This window comes from Rhinopithecus roxellana, chromosome 12 (assembly GCF_007565055.1).
Source record: "Rhinopithecus roxellana isolate Shanxi Qingling chromosome 12, ASM756505v1, whole genome shotgun sequence".
Classification (NCBI taxonomy): domain Eukaryota; kingdom Metazoa; phylum Chordata; class Mammalia; order Primates; family Cercopithecidae; genus Rhinopithecus; species Rhinopithecus roxellana.
Window position 1 is genome coordinate 106,591,183 of NC_044560.1, and position 21,054 is coordinate 106,612,236.

Genomic DNA, 21,054 nt, shown 5'->3' on the forward strand with positions numbered 1-21,054 from the left:
CTACATAAAAAACAAAAAATTAGCCAGGTGTGGTGGCTCATACCTGTAGTCCCAGCTACTCAAGTAGCTGAGGGGGAGGATGGCTTGAACCCAGTAGTTTGAGGCTGCAGTGAGCTATGATCATACCACTGTATAGAAGCCTGGGTGATAGAGCAAGACCCTGTCTCTAACAAACAAAATTAGATTTTGTGGTTCCAGTGGTCCTAATAGGATAAACTTTTTGTCTCTAATGATTTAAGTTGTAGGCCCCTAAGTTTTCATTGTGTGGATTTGTTTTTTTGTTTGTTTGTTTTGTTTTTTGAGACGGAATTTCACTCTTGTTGCCCAGGCTGGAGTGCAATGGCACGATCTCGGCTCACCACCACCTCAGCCTCCCAGGTTCAAGTGATTCTCCTGCCTCAACCTCCCAAGTAGCTGGTAATACAGGCATGTGCCACCATGCCTGGCTAATTTTGTATTTTCAGTAGAGATGGGATTTCTCCATGTTAGTCAGGCTGGTCTCAAACTCCCGACCTCAGATGATCCACCCACCTCAGCACCCAAAGTGCTGAGATTACAGGCATGAGCCACCGTGCACGGCCCTGATTTTATCTTTCATGGCATCCTCATGATGTGCGCTATCTCCTGGAATTCTATAATTGAGGAATTTCAACGTTTTTGAATCATGTCTCTCATTTCTGGTCTCCGGATGTTAACTAGTGGCCAACACAGCAGCAGATCAGGTCTGATAGTCTTTTCCATCCATTTTCTAGCCTGGGTCTGTCACGGAGATGGATTCACCTCTATGTTGCCTACACTTCCAGACCTTAGACTAAATAGAGGGATAGGCATTGGGGATGGAGTCTAAGAGCCTTTCCCCAATAGTCTTAGCAACTATGCCTCAGAGGTATCCTGCTCATTTGGATACCTTGATTTACTGAGGCTCATTTAGCATTTTCAAATCAAAGAGCTGCAGCTCAGCCAGGCGCAGTGGCTTATGTATGTAATCCCAACACTTTGGGAGGCCAAGGCAGGCAGATCGCTTGAGCTCAGGAACTGGAGACCAGCCTGGGCAACGTGGTAAAACCTCTACAAAAAAATTAGCCAGGCATGGTGGCATGTGCCTGTAGTTCCAGCTACTCAGGAGGCTGAGGCAGGAGGATCACTTGAGCCCAGGAGGTCAAGGCTGCAGTGAGCTGTGATCATGCCACTGCACTCCAGCCTGGGCAACAGGGACCCTGCCTCAGAAAAAAAAAAAAAAGTTGCAGCTCTGGAACCATCAGATGGACAAGTTGATATAAATCAAATTGGAAAATCCCAGAGTAAGCTCCCAGTATTAGCCTAAACTGGCTGCTAAATTCTTTCCTGTTTTCCTGGTTTTTTTTAAGGCTCTGTTGCCCAAACTGGACTCGAACTCCTAGACTCCAGCGATCCTCCCACCTCAGCCTCTTAAGCAGCTGGGAATACAGTCACCTGCCACCATGCCCAGCTTTCAGGTAGGTCTTTGCAGCACGTAAGTCAGAGCGTGCTGAAAGTCTGAAGAAAACTTGTTCAGGTGCATGTTCGGATCGTTCGCCTTCAGCTGTGGAAGGTGGAGGACCATGTGTTAGGGTGTTATTGGAGAACTGGGGAGCTGGAGGGCTGGAGTGAAAGGTAGAGAGAGGTGGATACGTGTTCCCTCCAGTTCGTTCCCTCTGCCTTCAGTCTTTCAACGCCAAGATGAAGCTTAAGAGGTCCCCTCCGACTACCCACCCTCTCTGACCCCTGAGCTCATTCTAGGCTGCCCGAGCCTCCCAAACTCCCCCAGTCCAGCCCTTCCCATTCTGGGTCATCACTGTCCATGGGGCAGGTAAGTCTCTCCACTGGATGGCGAACCCCATGAAGGGCAGAGAGTGAGACCCTGTCTCAGTCACCACTGTGTCCCCAGCATCACCCAGCTCAGTGAGACAAATGAATTAATATATACTTCTCTATATATTTCGTATATAGAGAAGTCATCACATCAATATAAAATAAAATACTAAATGTTGCGTATCAGTTTTCTAGTATGGATCAGACTTGGGCTAACTGCATTTTATTTATTTTATTTTTGAGACAGGGTCTCACTCTCTTGCCCAGGCTAGAGTGCAGTGGTGTGATCTTGGCTCACTGCAATCTCTGCTTCCTGGGGTCAAGCGATCCTTCAGCCTCAACCTCCCAAGTAGCTGGGACCACAGGTGCAAGCTACCACACCTAGCTAATTTTTGAACTTTTTGTAGAAAGGGAGTTTCGCCATGTTGGTCTAGCTGGTCTCAAACTCCTGAGATCTAAGGGATCTGCCTGCCTCAGCCTCCTAAAGAGCTGGAATTACAGGCGTGAGCCACCGCGCCCAGCCTGAATTGTTAATAGTTGTGATTAGTAGTAACACCACCAAATAAAAAATCAGTCATCACAAACCATGAGATTACTTTCTTCAAGTTCCCTACCCTCCAGTCACATTCCTTTCATCTCTCCCCAGTTTCCAACTCCTCCTCCATTACTCCTCCCTCTCCCTTCTCTTCTTCTCTCCTGGCAATCCTCCTCTATATTTTCTACCCCAGGTCATCGTCCTTCCAAGACTCCTTTCCCATCAGTCCTCTCTCCCCACCCCCTCCATCCTTCCTCTTTTCAGGCAGTCCTCTTTCCAGATGAACTCCATCTTGGTACAACAGACTAATGAGTCAAAAGTGCTGTGTGCACCAAGGCCATGGGGCCAGAGATGAGTCCGTTTTAATTGCTGGGGAAACAGGGAGGGGTCTCGGAAATAACTCCCCCCACCCCACTCCCCACGTGTCCCATCCAGTTTGGGCAGGAAGCCACTTGCCCTAGAACAGTTCATTGCTGGGATCCTGTGAAGAACTGCTGTGGAGGGCAGCAGCTGGACGAGGGCACAGGACCTCAGAGAACACTGATGCGCTCCGCCAGCCCCTGCATGTCGTGGTCCTGTGGTGGATGGGCCCCACTGAGATCCCTGTCCGCAGGCAGCCCAGACCCAGGCAGCGGATGCTCTGCCACAAACTGCTCCCAGCGCGCGTCGTCACTCTCATGCGTGATGTATCGCTCTCCCATCTTCCCCTCCAGCTCTCGGAGGTCCAGCCACGTCTGGTACTCCTGGGCCCAACAGAACTGGGGTTAGCTTGGGGTCTGCACTGGAGCAGTGCCTGGAGGCCATCTGCTTTGCCACTGAGAGCTGGGTACCAATGAAGGTGAAGCCACACCCCCTGCAACCCATCCAGCCAGCAGACATTTAGCTTCACCCCCTCTTCCTGCCAATGGGAGGACTAGTCACATTCCAGACCCAGGGAAACCTACATCCGTCACTACCTGCCTAGCCAATAAGTGATCTAGTCCCACCCCTTCCTCCAACCCAGCCAATGGGCCAGCCCTGCCCACTACATCACCTGTAACCAGGGGTGGCTGAGAGATTTGTCCACGCTGTAGCGTTTGCGCATCTTCACCTGCAGCAGGTTGTTGATGAGGTCAATGGCTGCATAGGAAAGAGAAACAGGTCAAGCCCTACAGGTCGAGGGTCACTTCTCCTCTAATAGGCACGCCCTAGCCTACCTGCCTGCCATCGACACCTTCCTTCTGTACTAGCGCAGGTGGTTCAGGAGCCTCACCTGTGCCAATCACCCACCCACCCATTTCCTCATTACAAATTTGTCTCCTCCTGCCCACGCATGTTCACACCAGCTCCCTCTACTTCAATTCCCCCATTCCCCTATGTCACCTTTTTCTTTTTGTCATACACAGGTACATACAATTACATGTGTACTATTCTTTTTATTATTTATTTATTTATTTATTTATTTATTTATTTATTTATTTATTGAGACGGAGTCTCCCTCTGTCGCCCAGGCTGGAGTGCAGTGGCATGATCTTGGCTCACTGCAACCTCCACCTCCCGGGTTCATGCGATTCTCCTGCCTCAGCCTCCTGAGTAGCTAGGAATACAGATGTGTGTCACTATGTCCAGCTAACTTTTTGTACTTTTAGTAGAGACAGGGTTCGACCATATTGGCCAGGCTGGTTTCGAACTCCTGACCTCAAGCAATCTGCCTACCTTGGCCTCCCAAATTGTTGGGATTACAGGCAAGAGCCACTGCGCCCGGCCTAAATGGATTTTCAACTTACAGTATTTCCTTCTTTTTTTTTTTTTTTTTTTGAGACAGGGTCTCATTGTTATCCAAGTTGAAGTGCAGTGGCATGATCAATGCTCACTGAAGCCTCTACGTCCCCAGCTTAATTGATGATCCTACCTTAGCCTCCCGAGTAGCTGGGACTACAAGCATCTGTCACTATAGTCAGCTAATTTTTGTATTTTTTGTAGAGACACATTGCCCCAGCTGGTCTTGAACTCCTGGGCTCAAGCAATCTGCCTACCTTGGCCTCCCAAGGTGCTGGGATTACGGCCCTCGGCCACTGCGCCTGACCAACTTATGATATTTTTAATTTACAATGGGTTTATCAGGTTTACCTAATGCCAGTGTAAATCAGGGAGCATCTATGTCATCAGGCTGGGCGCGGCGGCTCATACCTGTAATCCCAGCACTTTGGGAGGCCGAGGCGGGTGGATCACCTGAGGTCAAGAGTTCGAGACAAGCCTGGCCAATACGGAGAAACCCTGTCTCTACTAAAAATACAAAAATGTAACCGGGCATGGTAGTGCATGCCTGTAGTCCCAGCTACTCGGGAGGCTGAGGCAGAAGAATCGCTTGAATTCAGGAGGCAGAGGTTGCAGTGAGCCAAGATCGTGCCGCTGCACTCCAGCCTGGGTGACAAGAGCGAAACTCCGTCTCAAAACAAAAAAAAAGTCATCAGATGGTAGTTAGTCACCATTGCCTGCAGAAGCCTCAGAGACTAAGGCCTGTTCATTGTGAAAAAGAGGACTAGCAAATGTCAAGCTTCAAGACAAGCCAGCACTCATCTGAGGCTCTCTCCTTGATGGGAAGCCTTGAAGGACAAGGTTTCACTGTGTGAACCCATCCGAGGAGAGGCCTGGTGCACACAGGCCCCCTGCTCCCGCCAACACCCAGGGGATGCTGTGATCCTCACACAGGTGCAACCACACTTAAATTCACTTGTGTACACTCGATGCACTTTTACTCAGGGACTTCTGAGTGGGTCTGAAAAGACAATGTTGGCTGGGTGTGATGGCTTCTGCCTGCAATCCCAGCACTTTGGGAGGCTGAGGCGGACAAATAACTTGAGATCAGGAGCTCAAGACCAGCCTGGCTCACGCGGCGAAACCACGTCTCTACTAAAAATACAAAAAATCAGCCAGGCAGGTGGTGTGTGCCTGTAATCCCAGTTACTTGGGAGATTGAGGCAGGAGAATCCCTTGAACCCAGGAGGCGGAGGGTACAGTGAGCCAAGATCACACCACTGCACTCCAGCCTGGGCGAGAGAGCAAGACTCCGTCTAAAAAAAAAAAAGCCAGTATTGAGCACCCCCAATATTATTCCAGGACTCAAGTCCATCCACATTCTCACTGCTTAGGGCCTGTACTCTTAGACCACCACCAAGACCTTGTCTTGTCCTGCACTGAGCAACCTCCGCATCACCCTGCCCCGCCTGCTCCATGAAGTCACACCCCCCAGAGAGGGCTCTTCCCCCTTCCACTCTTCACAGACCACTCAAGGAGCTCCCCCGCACCTGACCCCTCCTGTCCAAGTCATCACAGTATTCCCAGAGCTGCAACAGTCAATGCCTGGCACATTGTAGGCACTCAACATGTTGAATCAAGGGTTATAAATACATGAATGTACTTGTTGAATAAATGGTTATAAATAAACGAATGAATGGTCCGCCCCTTCCCATACTCCATCTGTCTTCCTGAGCTCCCTGACTCCAAGACATGTCCCTTGTTCTCCTGGCTTCTGACACACCCCAGTATCTTAGCCTTGCCTCTGGCCCTCTAAACATGCCATCCCACACCCAGCCTCAAAGCTCCAGGCCTTAGGACTTAACTTTTCCAAGCAGGGAAAGTTACAGACCCATTCCCAAGCAGGTCAAGTCACCAGGCCCAGTGCCACCTCATCAGGCCCAGCCACAACACCAAAGCCTAGGAATGCAGAGATCACAGTGTCTGCCTCAGTCCTGGCTCCCTTCTCCTCCCCGCTCCCATCCCCTCCCAGCTTCTAGGCCTCAGGGTCTGCCCTGTTACTGGACCTCTTCAGAAACCTCCAAGGCCACATCCCTAGACTTGCCCCCTCGGTCACTGGACTCACTCCAGGCTTCAGGCCCATCTTCACCCAAGTCATGGCCCCAGTACTCAGCAAAGTAGACAGGCCCTTGTTCCTCAACCCTACCCACTGGTGCCTCCTTTTTGCAAGGCTTACCCTTTTGGGGTCATAAATCCAAAGGTTCCAGGTCCCAGCCAATGCTTTGAGAGGCTCAGCCCCTTCTCCTGGTCACCCCAGCCCTTTGCCACCCTCAAGTCCAGTCCCTCTCCTGGTCCCACCCTAGACAAGCCAAGTCTCACTCAGCCCCCTAAAGCTCCAAGTGTCCTCCTTAGCGGTTTTAGGGCACTTCGTTTCCAGCCCAAATAACCTAGTCTAGGCCTGGGTCCCAGCCCACTGTTTACAGGGCAGCTCTTCCTGTGGCCACGCCCCTCCAGTAGGCCCACCCCACCACTAGGCTCCACCCACAAGGTGCCAGGCTGCTTCCGGGTCCACCCCCTCTCGTGGCCCCGCCCACTCCTCCAGCCCCACCCCACAACCCACCCACCCAAGGGGTAGGCGGGCCCCAGGCACCTCCAGCTGAGATGTGGCTCCAGGGACTGGCTGGGTACATGAAGGCAGCGTTCTGGATTTGGTCATTGATGTCCTCGTCCTCGTTGAAAGGGAACGTGCCGCTGAGGCTGACGTACATGATCACGCCCACCGACCACATGTCCAGCGAGCGGTTGTAACCCTGGTTGAGCAGCACCTCGGGGGCCAGGTAGGCCGGCGTGCCCACCACTGAGCGGCGGAACGACTTCTCGCCGATGATGCGCGCAAAGCCAAAGTCACACAGCTTCACCTGCAGAGGGCGAGGGGCGGAGGTTCCATCGGGTGATGGAGCTGCACCTGCCCTAGCATCCCCACCACACCACCCCCCATGGTATTCCAGAGAAAGCTGAATGCTGGTTTGAATCCAGGCTCCTAGGCTCACTAGCTGAGCAACCCTGGGCAAGTGACTTTCCCTCTCTGTGCCTCAGTTTCCCCATCTATAGGAAGAATATGAGCAGAAGAGCGCCTATCTCAGAGGACTGCCATGATGGTTAGTGAGTTAAACCATCCAAAGCCCACAGGACGATATTTGGCATGCAGTTGGTGCACAATAAATGCTAGCTGCTGCTATACCTCTGCTACCTCCAATGGTTTGCTGTTTTGAATAATGCAGATTTTTTTTTTAATAGCCTTAAAATATACATGATTGGGGAGTGGTGGCTCATGCCTGCAATCCCAGCACTTTGGGAGGCCAAGGAAGATGGATCATTTGAGGTCAGGAGTTCGAGACCTGCCTGGCCAACATAGTGAAACCCGTCTCTACTAAAAATACAAAAATTAGCCAGGCGTAGTGGCAGACACCTGTGGTCCCAGCTACCTGGGAGGCTGAGGCAGAAGAATCGCCTGAACCTGGGAGGTGGAGGTTGCAGTGAGCCGAGATCGTGCCACTGCACTCCAGCCTGGGTGAGAGAGAGAGCGACTCCGTCTCAAAAAACAAACAAACATGAAACATACTGGAGATCTTAATAGTCCCTACCTTAAAGGGTGCTTATTTAGATTGAAAGAGAAATATATATGCAACCTGTTAGGAGCAGCGTCTAGCACAGAATGAGCCTCGGGGATCTCAGGTCAAGGACCTAATTTCTCCAGGCCTTGATTTTGTCATCTGTACTGAGGGGCTGTTGATAGCAGTCTCCTCTCAGGCTTTCCTGGGGATTAGGTAGGAGCGGGTGCTGACTGCGGTAGCCGGCAGACAGTACGGTGTATGCCTATCTTTCCCTCATTGTTTTATTTATTTATTTTTTTGAGATGGAGTCTCGCTCTGTCGCCCAGGCTGGAGTGCAGTAGCGTGATCTTGGCTCACTGCAACCTCTGCCTCCCGGGTTCAAGCAGTTCTCCTGCCTCAGCCTACCAAATAGCTGGGATCACAGGAACCTACCACCACGCTTGGCCAATTTTTATATTTTTAGTGGAGAAGACATTTTGCCATATCAGCTAGGCTGGTCCCCAATTCCTGACCTCAGGTGTTCCGCCCGCCTTGGCCTCCCAAAGTGCTGGGATTACAGGTATGAGCCACCACGCCTGGCCCCTTTCCCTCATTGTTAATGGCTGCAGTCTAAGGTCGTGGACAGGCTTTAGAGCCAGCAAGACCTGGGTTCAAGGTCTTGCTCTGCTGCCTACCAGTCTCGGCCTCGGTTCCCCGCTCTGTTCATGTATTGTCCCTTTCCTGTTCAAAACCCTTCCTCGGCTCACTGTTGCCTGCAGGATAGAGCCCCAAATCCTTGAAGCCCGAAGCCTCTGTCACCTTTGAAACCAGTCACGTGCCAACCCTTGAGCTGAATCTCTATGTGACAGCCACCCTTTCCTAAGGTCCTCTGCCCTTTCTACAGATCTTTTTTTTTTTTTTTTGAGATAGAGTCTCGCTCTGCCGCCCAGGCTGGAGTGCAGTGGCCGGATCTCAGTGAGCTGCAAGCTCCGCCTCCCGGGTTTACGCCATTGTCTCGCCTCAGCCTCCCGAGTAACTGGGACTACAGGCGCCTGCCACCATGCCCGGCTAGTTTTTTGTATTTTTTTAGTAGAGACAGGGTTTCACCGTGTTAGCCAGGATGGTCTCGATCTCCTGAGCTCGTGATCTGCCCGTCTCGGCCTCCCAAAGTGCTGGGATTACAGGCTTGAGCCACCACGCCCGGCCTCTACAGATCTTATAGATATTTCCCTTTTCCAAGATCTACCCTTTCCTATGGAGTTTTTTTTTTTTTTTTTTTTTTTTTTTTTGAGACAGAGTCTCGCTTTGTCGCCCAGGCTGGAGTGCAGTGGCGCGATCTCAGCTCATTGCAAGCTCCGCCTCCTGGGTTCACGCCATTCTCCCAGTAGCTGGGACTACAGGTGTGCATCACCACGCCCGGCTAATTTTTTTGTATTTTAGTAGAGACGGGGTTTCACCCTGTTAGCCAGGATGGTCTTGATCTCCTGACCTCGTAATCCGCCCGCCTTGGCCTCCCAAAGTGCGGGGATTACAGGTGTGAGCCACTGCACCCGGCTGGATCTTTTTTCAAAATTTTTATTTATTTTATTATTATTTTTTTAGACCAAGTCTTGCTCTGTCACCCAGGCTGGACTGCAGTGGTGTGATCTCAGCTCACTGCAACCTCTACCTCCTGGGTTCAAGCAATTCTCCTGCCTCAGCCTCCCGGGTAGCTGGGATTACAGGTGCCTGCCACCATGCCCGGCTAATTTTTGTATTTTTAGTAGAGACAGGGTTTCACCATGTTAGCCAGGCTGGTCTCCAACTCCTGACCTCAAGTGATCTGCCCACCTCAGCTTCCCAAAGGTCGGGCGCAGGCATGAGCCACTGCGCCCGACCAGAAAACTTTTAAATATGTTTGGAATAACTTGGGTATGTCAATCTATTTCCCCAACTGTTACACACCAGATTTTGAAGACATAATAAGAAAAACAAGCAGAATATTTCACTGAGCTTTGTTTCTTTTTTAAGAGACAGGGTCTTGTACTGTCACCCCAGCTGGAGTACAGTGGCACAATTATAGCTCACTGTGGACGCAGACTCGAACTCCTGGGCTCAAGCCATCCTCCCATCATGGCCTCCCAAAGTGCTGGGATTATAGGCATGAGCCACCTCGCCTGGCCTTAATAATTTTTATGTTGACTACATATTGAATAAAGTGCTATATGTTGGGATAAACTATATTATTAAAATTAATTTCATCTCTTTCTTTTTACTTTTTTTTTTTTTTTTTTTTTGAGATGGAGTTTCGCTCTTGTTGCCCAGGCTGGAGTGCAATGGCACGATCTCGGCTCACCGCAATCTCCACCTCCTGGGTTCAAGCGATTCTCCTGCCTCAGCCTCCAGAGTAGCTGGGATTACAGGCATGCACCACGTCGCCTGGCCAATTTTTTGTATTTTTAGTAGAGACGGGGTTTCTCCATGTTGGTCAGGCTGGTCTCGAACTCCCGACCTCAGATAATCCATCTGCCTCAGCCTCCCAGAAGCCACTGCACCCGGTCTTCTTTTTTTTTTTTTTTTTTTTCAGAGATAAGAGTCTCACTCTGTCACTCAGGCTGGAGTGCAGTGGCATGATCATAGCTCACTGCAGCCACCCAACTCCTGGGCTCAGGCAATCCTCCCATCTCAGCCTCCTAAGCAGCTGGGACTATAGGTGCACGCCACCATTCCCGGCTAATTTTTTTCATTTTTTGTACAGATGAGGTCTCGCTTTGTTGTCCAGGCTGGTCTCAAACTCTTGGGCTCGAGTGATCCTCCTGCCTCAGCCTCCCAAAATGCTGATTACAGGCAAGAGCCACTGTGCCTGGCCCCCACATCTTGATTAGTATAATCCCCTTCCCCACCCCCACCCCGGCCATCAGCGTTGCCTGGATTTCCCCAAATCAGGAGGGGACATAACTGACCTGAGGAAATGGGTCCGCTGATGCCAGCAACACGTTTTCTGGTTTCAAGTCACAGTGGACAATGTTCTTGAAGTGAAGGTGTCTCAAAGCCACTAGGATCTGAGGGGAGCAGATGGGGCCAGTAAGAAAGGTAGACAGGTACTCAGCCAAATCTCACCCTCAGCAGCCAGCCCTCCAAACCCGTCCATACCTTTTTTTTTTTTTTTCCTGAGACAGAGTCTTGCTCTGTAACCCAGGCTGGAGTGCAGTGGCATGATCTCAGCTCACTGCAACCCCACCTCGCGGGTTCAGGTGATTCTCCTGCCTCAGCTTCCCAAGTAGCTGGGACTACAGGCATGTGCCATGATGCCTGGCTAATTTTATTTTTTTCTTTTTGAGGCGGAGTCTCACTCTGTCACCTGGGCTGGAGTGCAGCGGCGTAATCTCAGCTCACTGCAACCTCCGCCTCCAGGGCTCAAGAGATTCTCCTGCCTCAGTCTCCCGAGTAGCTGGGATTACAGGTGCCGGCCACTATGCCCAGCTAATTTTTTCTATTTTTAGTAGAGACGGGTTTCACCATGTTGGCCAGGCTGGTCTCGAACTCCTGACCTCATGATTTGCCCACCTCGGCCTCCCAAAGTGCTTGGCCTCCCAAAGTGAGTCATTGCACCCAGACCTGCCCTGATAGTTTTTTTTGTATTTTTAGTAGAGACAGGGTTTCATCATGTTGATCAGGTTGGTCTCTAACTCCTGGCCTCAAGTGATCCACCCGTCTCAGCCTCCCAAAATGCTGGGATTACAGGCATGAGTGAGTCACTACGTCTGGCCCCATCCATGCCTTCCTACACACCCCTGCCAGGGAAACAGGAGGCACTGGAGCACCAAAGAATCTCAGAATCATAGAACCATTTACACCTGAGAGATAAGAGTTAAATGTAAACTAGAAAGGCTGGGCTAGATGAGAGGGGCTGTGAAGATCCTGAGATCTTCTAGCATATGGTAAACTCCTGAATGCTACTAATAGAGCAGGCATTTTCAAGATCCAACTATGTGATTCTTTTTTTTTTTTTGAGACAGAGTCTTGCTCTGTCACTCACGCTGGAGTGCAGAGGTGGGATCACAGCTCACTGCACCCTCCACCTCTCAGGCTCAATCCATCCTCCCACCTCAGCCTCCCTAGTAACTGGGATTACAGGCACACACCATCACACCTGACTAATTTTTGTATTTGTAGAGACAGTGTCTCACCATGTTGCCCAGGCTGGTCTCAAACTCCTGCACTCAAGTGAACCACCCACCTCGGCCTCCCAAAGTACTGGGATAACAGGCGTGAGCTGCCCCACCTCACCCTTTTTTTTTTAAGAGATGGAGTCTCCCTCTGTCACCAGGCTGAAGTGCAGTATCATTCGCTACAGCCTCAAACTAATTGGGTTAAGTGATCATCCAACCTCAGTCTCCCAAATAGCTGGGACTACAGGCATGTGCCACCATGTCAGGCTTTGATTCCCCCCCACTTTTTTTTTTTTTGAGAAGGCCTCTTGGCTTCAAGCAATTCTCCTGCCTCAGCCTCCTGACCAGCTGGGATTACAGGCGCACACCACCATGCCCAGCTAATTTTTGTATTTTTAGTAAAGATGGTTGCTCTCTCTGTTGGTCAGGCTGGTCTTGAACTCCTGACCTCGTGATCCACCCACCTTGGCCTCCCGAAGTGCTGGTATTATAGGCGTGAGCCATCGCACCTAGCCTGATTCCATTTTTTAAAAAAATATTTTTCATCCTTACAAAAAACTTTGGGTGCGGTGACTCAAGCCTGTAATCCCAGCACTTTGGAAGGCTGAGGCAGGTGGATCACCTGAGGTCAGGCGTTAGACACCATCCTGGCCAACATGGTGAAACCCTGTCTCTATTAAAAATACAAAAATTAGTTGGGCATGGTGGCGGGCGCCTGTAGTCCCAGCTACTCGGGAGGTTGAGGCAGGAGAATCACTTGAATCTGGGAGATGGAGTTTGCAGTGAGCCAAGATCACGCCTTTGCACTCCAGCCTGGGCGACAAAGCGAGAATCTGTCTCCAAAAAAAAAAAAAAAAAAAAGAGGCAGAGAGATTCTGGAGCCAATCTGTCCTGCCCAGGTAGAGAACCTGGCTCAATGCTTACGAACTTACGGCCTTGGGCAAGTCTCTTCACCTCTCTGGCTCTCAGTTTCCTCATCCGTAAAATGCGGGTGATAATAGTACCCACCCACTAGCCTGGCCGACATGGTGAAACCTCATCTCTACTAAAAATACAAAAATAAGCCGGGCATGGTGGCGCGAGCCTGTAATCTCAGCTACCTGGGAGGCTGAGGCAGGATAATTGCTTGAACCCGGAGGCGGAGGTTGCAGTGAGTCAACATCGCACCACAGCACTCCAGCCTGGGCAACAGAGCGAGGACCCATCTCAAAAAAAAAAAAGAGTGCCGACCTCACAGGTTGCTATAAGGTTTAAAGCATATCTAAAGATGCATGTAAAGCGCTTAGGATAGCTAACCACTGTATGTTAGCTGTTACTGTTATTAGTTACTATTTTTGTGATGGCCTGTTGGTAAATATATTTGTGTGTGTCTCTTAAATAAAGCTTCTCCTGCTGTATCTGTTCCTATGATGACAAGGTGAGCTGATTGGAAGAAAAAAAAAAAATTACCATTTGTAACCATTTATCTGTGAGAATATTTCTTGATTCTCTCAAACAAAATGCCAAGTACACCAGAAGCACAGTGTTGTACTACTGCAATTATTATCTATGTCTCAGAATTTAAATACTTGTGTTTATTCTGATTTTTTTTTTTTTTTAATTTTTGTAAAGATGGCATCTCGCTATGTTGCCCAGGCTGGTCTTAAACTCCTGGCCTCAAATGATACTCCCACCCCTCAGCTACCCAAACCTTGAGATTACAGGCATGATCCACCCTGCCCGGCCAAACTCCTCATTCTACAGACTGGGAGACCAAGTTGGAAAGATGCATGTGTTGTATGTCATCTCCAGATTGTTTTTTTGAGAGAGAGTCTCACTCTGTTGCCCAGGCTGGAGTGCAATGGCATGACCTCAGCTCACTGCAAATTCCACCTCCCGGGTTCAAGTGATTCTTGTGACTCAGCCTCCTGAGTAGCTGGGATTACAGGTGGGCACCACCACACCTGGCTAATTTTTGTATTATTAGTAAAGATGGGATTTCACCATGTTGGCCAGGCTGGTCTCAAACTCCTGACCTCAGGTGATCCACTCACCTTGGCCTCCCAAAGTTCTAGGATGACAGGTGTGAGCCACCTCACCTGGCCCATTTCCAGATTTTGTCAGTTGATTTTCTCCCAGTTCATGTGAACAAAGAGGGCAGGTTAGGCCGGGCGCAGTGGCTCACGCCTGTAATCCCAGCACTTTGGGAGGCCGAGGTGGGAAGATCACGAAGTCAGAAGTTCAAGACCAGCCTGATTGACATGGTGAAACCCCATCTCTACTAAAAATACAAAAATTAGCCAGGTATGGTGGCGTGTGCCTGTATTCCCAGCTACGCAGGAGGCTGAGGCAGGAGAATCACGTGAACCCAGGAGGCAGAGGTTGCAGTGAGCTGAGATAGTGTCACTGAACTCCAGCCTGGGTGACAGAGCGAGACTCTGTCTCAAAAAAAAAAAAAAAAAACATTGGCCAGAGACGGTGGCTTATGCTTGTAATCCCAGCACTTTGGGAGGCTGAGGTGGGCGGACCACAAGGTCAGGAGTTCAAGACCAGCCTGGCCAACACAGTGAAACCCCATCTCTACTAAAAATACAAAAATTAGCTGGGTGTGCTGGCACGCGCCTGTAGTCCCAGCTACTCAGGTGGCTGAGGCAGGAGAATCGTTTGAACCTGGGAGGCGGAGATGGCAGTGAGCTGAGACTGTGCTATTGCACTCCAGCCTGGGTGGCAGAGTGAGACTTTGTCTCAAAAAAAAAAAAAAAAAAAGAGGGCAGGTTGGAAGCTAGATAGATCCAGACCGGAAGCTAGATAGATCCAGACTCAAATCTTGGCTGGAAAGCTACTCGGCTGTGACCTCGAGGGAGACAGCTATCTCCCTGAGCCTCAGTTTCCTCATCTATACAATGGGGGTTATAACAACACCTACCTCACAGGATGGTGGTGAGGCCTAAGTAAGCTCATGAGGTAAAGGGTTTAGCACAGGACTTGGGTGTAGGGCAGGCAAGAGCCCAGAAAGCAGAAATCTGCAGAGAGAGAGAAAGAAGAGCAAGCAGGCAAAAAGAGAGGAAGAGATGAAGGCCAGAAAGAGAAACCCCCTCAGCTGCTGAAAGCAGCCACCTGTGAGAACCACGATTCCTCTCCACACCTGAAGTCTGGATGCGGCCGGGCGCGGAGGCTCACACCTGTGATCCCAGCACTTTAGGAGGCTGAGGCGGGCAGATCACTTGAGGTCAGGAGTTTGAGACTGGCCTGGGCAATGTGATGAAACCCCATCTCTACTAAAATTACAAAAAATTAGCCAGGTATGGTGGCACACACCTATAATCCCAGCTACTCGGGAGGCTGAGGTAGGAGAATCGCCTGAACCCAGGAGGCGGAGGGTGCAGTGAGCCGAGATCGTGCCACTGCCCTTCAGCCTGGGCAACAAAGCAAGACTCTGTCTCAAAAATAAATAAATAATAAGGTCTGGATGAGGGTACATCAGGGGGTTTCTGTCCCCACCCCATAAGCCAGCCTGACAAACAGGCACACTGCCTGAGAGGATAAGGGTGCTGGGCCAGGGTAAAGGAAACAGCAACGATGACTCTGAGACCCACAGAGATGTCTCAGAAGAAGGCAAGGCGCCAACATCCTTTCTAGGAAGGATGTGAAACACAGAAACCACAAAAGGGGATATTTAACATCGTAAAAGTTCAACTCTATGGCAGGCTGGATGCAGTGGCTCATGCCTGTAACCCGACACTTTGGGAGGCTGTGGCAAGAGGACCACTTAAGCTCAGGAGTTCGAGACCAGCCTGGGCAACATGGCAAGACCCTGTCTCTACAAAAACATTAAAAAAAAAAAATTGCCAGGTGTAATGGCTCATGCCTGTGGTTCCAGCTAACTCAGGAGACTGAGATGGGAGGATCACTTGAGCCCAGGAGTTCAAGACCAGCCTGGGCAACACGGCAAGACATTGTCTCTACAAAAACATTAAAAAAAAAAAAAATCAACTGGACATGGTGGCTCATGCCTGGGGTTCCAGCTAACTCAGGAGACTGAAATAGGAGAATCGCTTCAGCCCAGCAGTTTGAGGCCACAGTGAGCTATGATCACACCACTGCACTCTAGCCTGGATGACAGAATGAGACACTGTCTCAAAAACAAAAAATAAAAATAGAATAAAATAAAACCCTATGGTAAATAAAAGCTAAATATAAAATAAAGAGGCAAACAAATACTAGGATAAAACCACTGAACAACATAAGTGATAAAAATCTAATGTGCCCTCCCAAAAAAAGAAATCAGAACAGAGGCTGCGCACAGTGGCTCACGCCTGTAATCCCAGCACTTTGCAAGGCTGAGGCCGAGTTGGGAGGATCACTTGAGCCCAGGAGTTGAAGACCAGCCTGGGCAACATAGCGAGACCCTGTCTTTATAAAAAATTAGCTGGGCGTGATGGCTGATCCCTGTAGTCTCAGCTACTCAGCAGGCTGAGGCAGGAGAATCTCCTGAACCTGGGAGGTCGAGGCTGCAGCAAGCTCGGGTGACGGAGCGAGACCCTGTCTCAAAAAAAAAACAAACAAAAAGCACAGGCACACAAGGAAAATCTGTCTGAATGTAACACAAATGAGTTTGACATCACTAGTTAAAAGCAAAGATCCTAGGTTCAAATCCCACCAGCTATGTGACTCTGGACAAGTTATTTGATGTCTCTGACCCTCAGTTTCTTCAACCATAAAAGGGGAGTGATAATAATACACCTACTACATAGGTTACTATGAAGATTAAATGAGTTCGAAGAGTGCCTGGCACATAGTAAGTGCTCAATAAATGTCAGTGACCACATTATTTATCATCACCATTATCAGCCTCCCTTGTCCTAGCCCTGCTCACCTGAGCGATCACTGCCTAAGGCTGGGGCTGTATTGGTCACCCCTGTGTCCTCAGCACTGCCCAGCAAGGCACCAAGCACAGAGGACGGACTAGGCAGTATTTGTTGACCAACTGAATGAATGAATGAGAGAAAAAGGGCTCCTTGACACTTTTTTCTATTGCTTGGTTTTGAGACAGGGTCTCGCCCTGTCACCCAGGCTGGAGTGCAGTGGCACGGTCATAGCTCACTGCAGCCTTGACCACCTAGGTTCAAGAGACACCCTCCACTCCCTCCTCCCAAGCAGCTAGGACTACAGACTTGTGCTACCAGGCACCACATCCAGCTAGGTTTTCTTTTTTTTTTTTCTTTTTGTAGAGGTGGCATCTCACTATGTTGCCTAGGCTGGTCTCCAACTCCTGGCTTCAAGTGATCCTCTTGCCTTGGCCTCCCAAAGTGCTGGGATTACCGGCATGAGCCAGCCTGTTTTTGAGATGGGCTCTTGCTCTGTTGCCCAGGCTCTCTCAAACTCCTGGGCTCAAGCAGTCCTCTGGCCTTAGCCTCCTGAGTAGCTGAGATTAGAGGTGTACCCCACCATGTCTGACTCCCCTTTTTTCCAGATGAGTCAAATCAGGTCCAGGGAGCCTGACTGATCATTTATTATTATTATTATTTTTTTTTGAGACGGAGTCTCGCTCTGTCACCCGGGCTGGAGTGCAGTGGCCGGATCTCAGCTCACTGCAAGCTCCGCCTCCCGGGTTTACGCCATTCTCCATTTATTATTTTTTTATAGTAAAAGTAGCTATCATTACTACTAGTCTATTATTTTTCTATTATTATTACTCTTTATTATTATTATTATTGAGACGAAGTCTCATTCTTGTCCCCCAGGTTGCAGTGCAGTGGCACGATCTCAGCTCACTGCAACCTCCGCCTCCCGGGTTCAAGCGATTCTCCTGCCTCAGCCTCCCAAGTAGCTGGGATTACAGGCGCCTGCCACCACGCCCAGCTAATTTTTGTATTTTTAGTAGAAACGGGGTTTCACCATGTTGGCCAGGCTGATCTCAAACTCCTGACCTCAGGTGATCCGCCTGCCTCAGCCTCCCAAAGTGCTGGGATTACAGGCATGAGCCACCGTGCCCGGACTACTCTTTATTATTTTTAATTGTTATTGTCACTCTATTATTTTTCTTTTTTCTTTCTTTTTAGAGGCAGGTCTCGCTATGTTGCCCAGGCTAGAGTGCAGTGCCTCTTCACAGATGTGATCCCACTACTGCTCAGCACAAGAGCTTTGACCTGCTCTGCTTCCAACCTGGGCTGCTTTGCAACCTGGTGGTCCCCCGCTCCTGGGAGGTCACCGCATGGATACCAAACTTAATGAGAACAACTGATCAGCGCAGAACTCCTGGGATCAAGTGATTCTCCTGCCACAGCCTCCTGAGTAGCTGGGACAGGCACGTGCTACCGTGCCCGGCTTATTTTTTATATTATGGTTATTATTACTCCTGTACGATTATGGTTTTTATTTAATTTATTTTCTTGAAACAGAGTCTCGCTCTGTCGCCCAGGCTGGAGTGCAGTGGCGCGATCTCGGCTCACTGCAAGCTCCGCCTCCCGGGTTCACGTCATTCTCCTGTCAGCCTCCCGAGTAGCTGGGACTCAGATGCCTGCCACCATGCCCGGCTAATTTTTTGTATTTTTAGTAGAGATGGGGTTTCACCATGTTAGCCAGGATGGTCTCGATTTCCTGACCTCGTGATCTGCCCACCTTAGCCTTCCAAAGTGCTGGGAGGCGTGAGCCACCGCCCTCGGCCTGATTATGGTTTCTATTATCTGCTATTGTGACTCCCGCCAGTCTCTTCCTGACCCCCTAGGCATACAGGGCCTCTCCAAGCCGACACCTGATGGGGAGGGGTGGGTGGCAGCGGGCAGTACGGACGCACCTGGGTGATGAGGAACTTGGTGAGGCGCTCAGGCAGCCGGCCCTTCTCACTGGACAGGATCATCTCCAACATGTCCCCATGCAGCTTCTCCATCACCACAAACACTTTCTCAGGCGTCTCGAACATGCACTCCAGGTTCACGATCCCAGGGTGCCGCAGACTCTGCAGGGTGGGGAGCGGGGTCAGGGCCCAGGTTGCCCACTAACTCAGACCCCAAAGGGTCAGGTACGGGAGCAGGAGGATGACAAACAAGGAGAAGGATGTCCCTGGGGTGTTGGCACTCGGGGAGGGAAGGGGGCTTCCCACAGGCCAAGACAGAACAGGCCCACCTCCACCCCACCTGCCAGGTGCCCAGAAGGATCACTTTTTTCTTTCTATTTAAATATAGAGATGGGGTTTCACCATGTTGGCCAGGCTGGTGTCAAACTTCTGGCCTCAAATGATCCTCCCACCTTGGCCTCCCAAAGTGCTGGGATTAACAGGCATGAGCCACCATGCCCGGCCCAGAAGGATCTTTACATCCTGAAATTCTGGTGGAGGCCCAGTGTTGCAGGAGGGAGGAGCGGAAGCTTGGAGAAATGGGGAGAGCTCTGCATGTCTGTATCTTTTAAATCCATACCCGCTCTCACATTCCCTAGTCCTATCCTGGCCTAACCCCTCTCTCCCACCCAGATCCCCACTCAGCCTCCTGGCTACAGTCACTTCCCTTTCCACCCACCCTCCAGATGGCAGCCCGAGGGATTTTCCTAAAGTACACACCTGATCCTGCCCCTCCCTTGCTCAAAAGCCTTCTGTGGCTCCCCAGTACCCTCAGGAGAAAGTCCAAAGGGTCTGACTTCACCCTCCTCCCTGGCCTCATCTTCCAGTACCTCCTTTCTAGAAAACCTCATGCTCCCTCTCACCAGACCTTTGTACAGGCTGGTCCCTCTGCTAAGAACACCTTCTCCTCTTCTTCAGTCTCAACATGCATATGCCTTCCTCCAGGAAGCCTTCCCTGACCACCCCTACACACTGGGTCAGCTAGCCCATGAAAGGAAGCAGCAGAGAGGGAAGGCGGCCTGGTGCTTACCTGCAGAATGGCCACTTCGTTCCGGAGCTGGCTCTCCTGCTTGGTAGGGAAGCGCAGTTTGTCAATGACCTTAACTGCCACGTCCCGGCCTGTCTTCCGGTGCTTTCCTGGGCAGGGAGTCAGACAGATGGGGGTTGAGAGAGCAAGACCACCCAATTTGGCAGGAGTATCTCCACCTCTGCCGACCTCTGCACCCCCATCATAGAGACAGTCAGAGTTGGGCAGAGTTGGAGGCCCCAGGAGATATGTGAAAAGGCCAGCAGAGGTGCACTTTGGGAGTAAAGGCAGAAAGAAGGAAAGCGAAAAACAAAGCTCCAAAGAAGAGAATGTATAACACGGGAAACTGAATTTATAACCAGTCAGGATCTAGCATCTAGTTTTGTGTGGCCCATAAGAGTCCTGGGGACAGGGGAGAGACAAAAGTGAGGGGACTCCAGGTTCAGGATTATCTCCACTCAAATTCTACACTTCCAAGAGTGTAGAATTTACCCTCCCTGTCCTATCCAGCTCTAGGATCTAGCTCTGTGGCAAATCAAAGTGTAAAATTTACCACCCCTTGAATCCAGTCAGAATCTAGGATTTAGCCTGTGGCCAGTCAGAATGCAGAATCTGCCCTCCTAGTCAGTCAGAATCTAGGATCTAGCTCTGTGGCCAACAAGAATGCAGAATCTATCCTGCTAGCCAATCAGAATCTAGGTTCTAGCTCTGTGACTAATCAGAATGCAGAATTTGCCTTCCCTATCCAATCAAAATCTACCTCTGTGACTAATCAGAGTGCTGAATTTACACTTCCTATTTACAAAAGGAGGAGAGTCCATTGGTTTTTGCCAATGAGAAAAGGAGAACCTACAACCAGTCCACCCAGGATCTAGCTTTCTAACCCAATCAACGTAGGAGGTGAGCATGTGACCAATCAGAAAGGAAGGGTTGGAGCTACAGCAGCTTCCCCCAGCCCCAGGCCCCCTCTGGGTTAGCTCTAAAGTGTCCTCACCTCCGTAGACCACTCCAAACTGCCCTGAGCCCAGCACTTCATCAGGGAAGATCTGATAGACAGTGGCGATGTCCTGCAGGGTAAAGACAGGGCAAGTCAGGGGTGTAAATGGAAATGGGGGAGGGGGAGTCAAGGAGATGAGAGAGCTGGGGAGGGTTTGTGGGAAGGGAGGGCATCATGAGTGGGCAGGAGTCTCACCACATTCTCTTGGATCTGACTGTTGGACACAGAGATGCTCAGAGAAGCTTGTCCTGGGGAGAGGGGGAAGAGAGAGGTGAGGGGACTCCAGGCTCAGGATTATCTCCACCTATACCTGCAAAGGCAGACTTGGGAGTCAGGCCACCCAGATTTGAATCCAATGTTCGATACAACA

The 21,054-nt window shown here is 50.3% G+C and overlaps 1 protein-coding gene across 3 annotated transcripts in view; it reads right to left on the reverse strand.

The window, feature by feature from the left end:
- Positions 1-2,685: 2,685 nt before the first annotated feature.
- Positions 2,686-21,054, reverse strand: part of PRKD2 (protein kinase D2) — a 42,809-nt gene continuing 24,440 nt past the window's right edge. For all 3 annotated transcript variants that reach the window (XM_010377427.2, XM_030942523.1, XM_030942524.1), the window contains exons 11-18: positions 20,880-20,932; positions 20,682-20,754; positions 19,691-19,797; positions 18,622-18,783; positions 10,638-10,736; positions 6,753-7,020; positions 3,399-3,484; positions 2,686-3,108 (exon numbers count right to left, since the gene is read on the reverse strand). In XM_010377427.2, the coding sequence (XP_010375729.2) occupies positions 2,896-3,108; positions 3,399-3,484; positions 6,753-7,020; positions 10,638-10,736; positions 18,622-18,783; positions 19,691-19,797; positions 20,682-20,754; positions 20,880-20,932 (1,061 nt within the window). In that variant the 3' untranslated portion in view covers positions 2,686-2,895. The remainder of the gene's footprint in view (positions 3,109-3,398; positions 3,485-6,752; positions 7,021-10,637; positions 10,737-18,621; positions 18,784-19,690; positions 19,798-20,681; positions 20,755-20,879; positions 20,933-21,054) is intronic.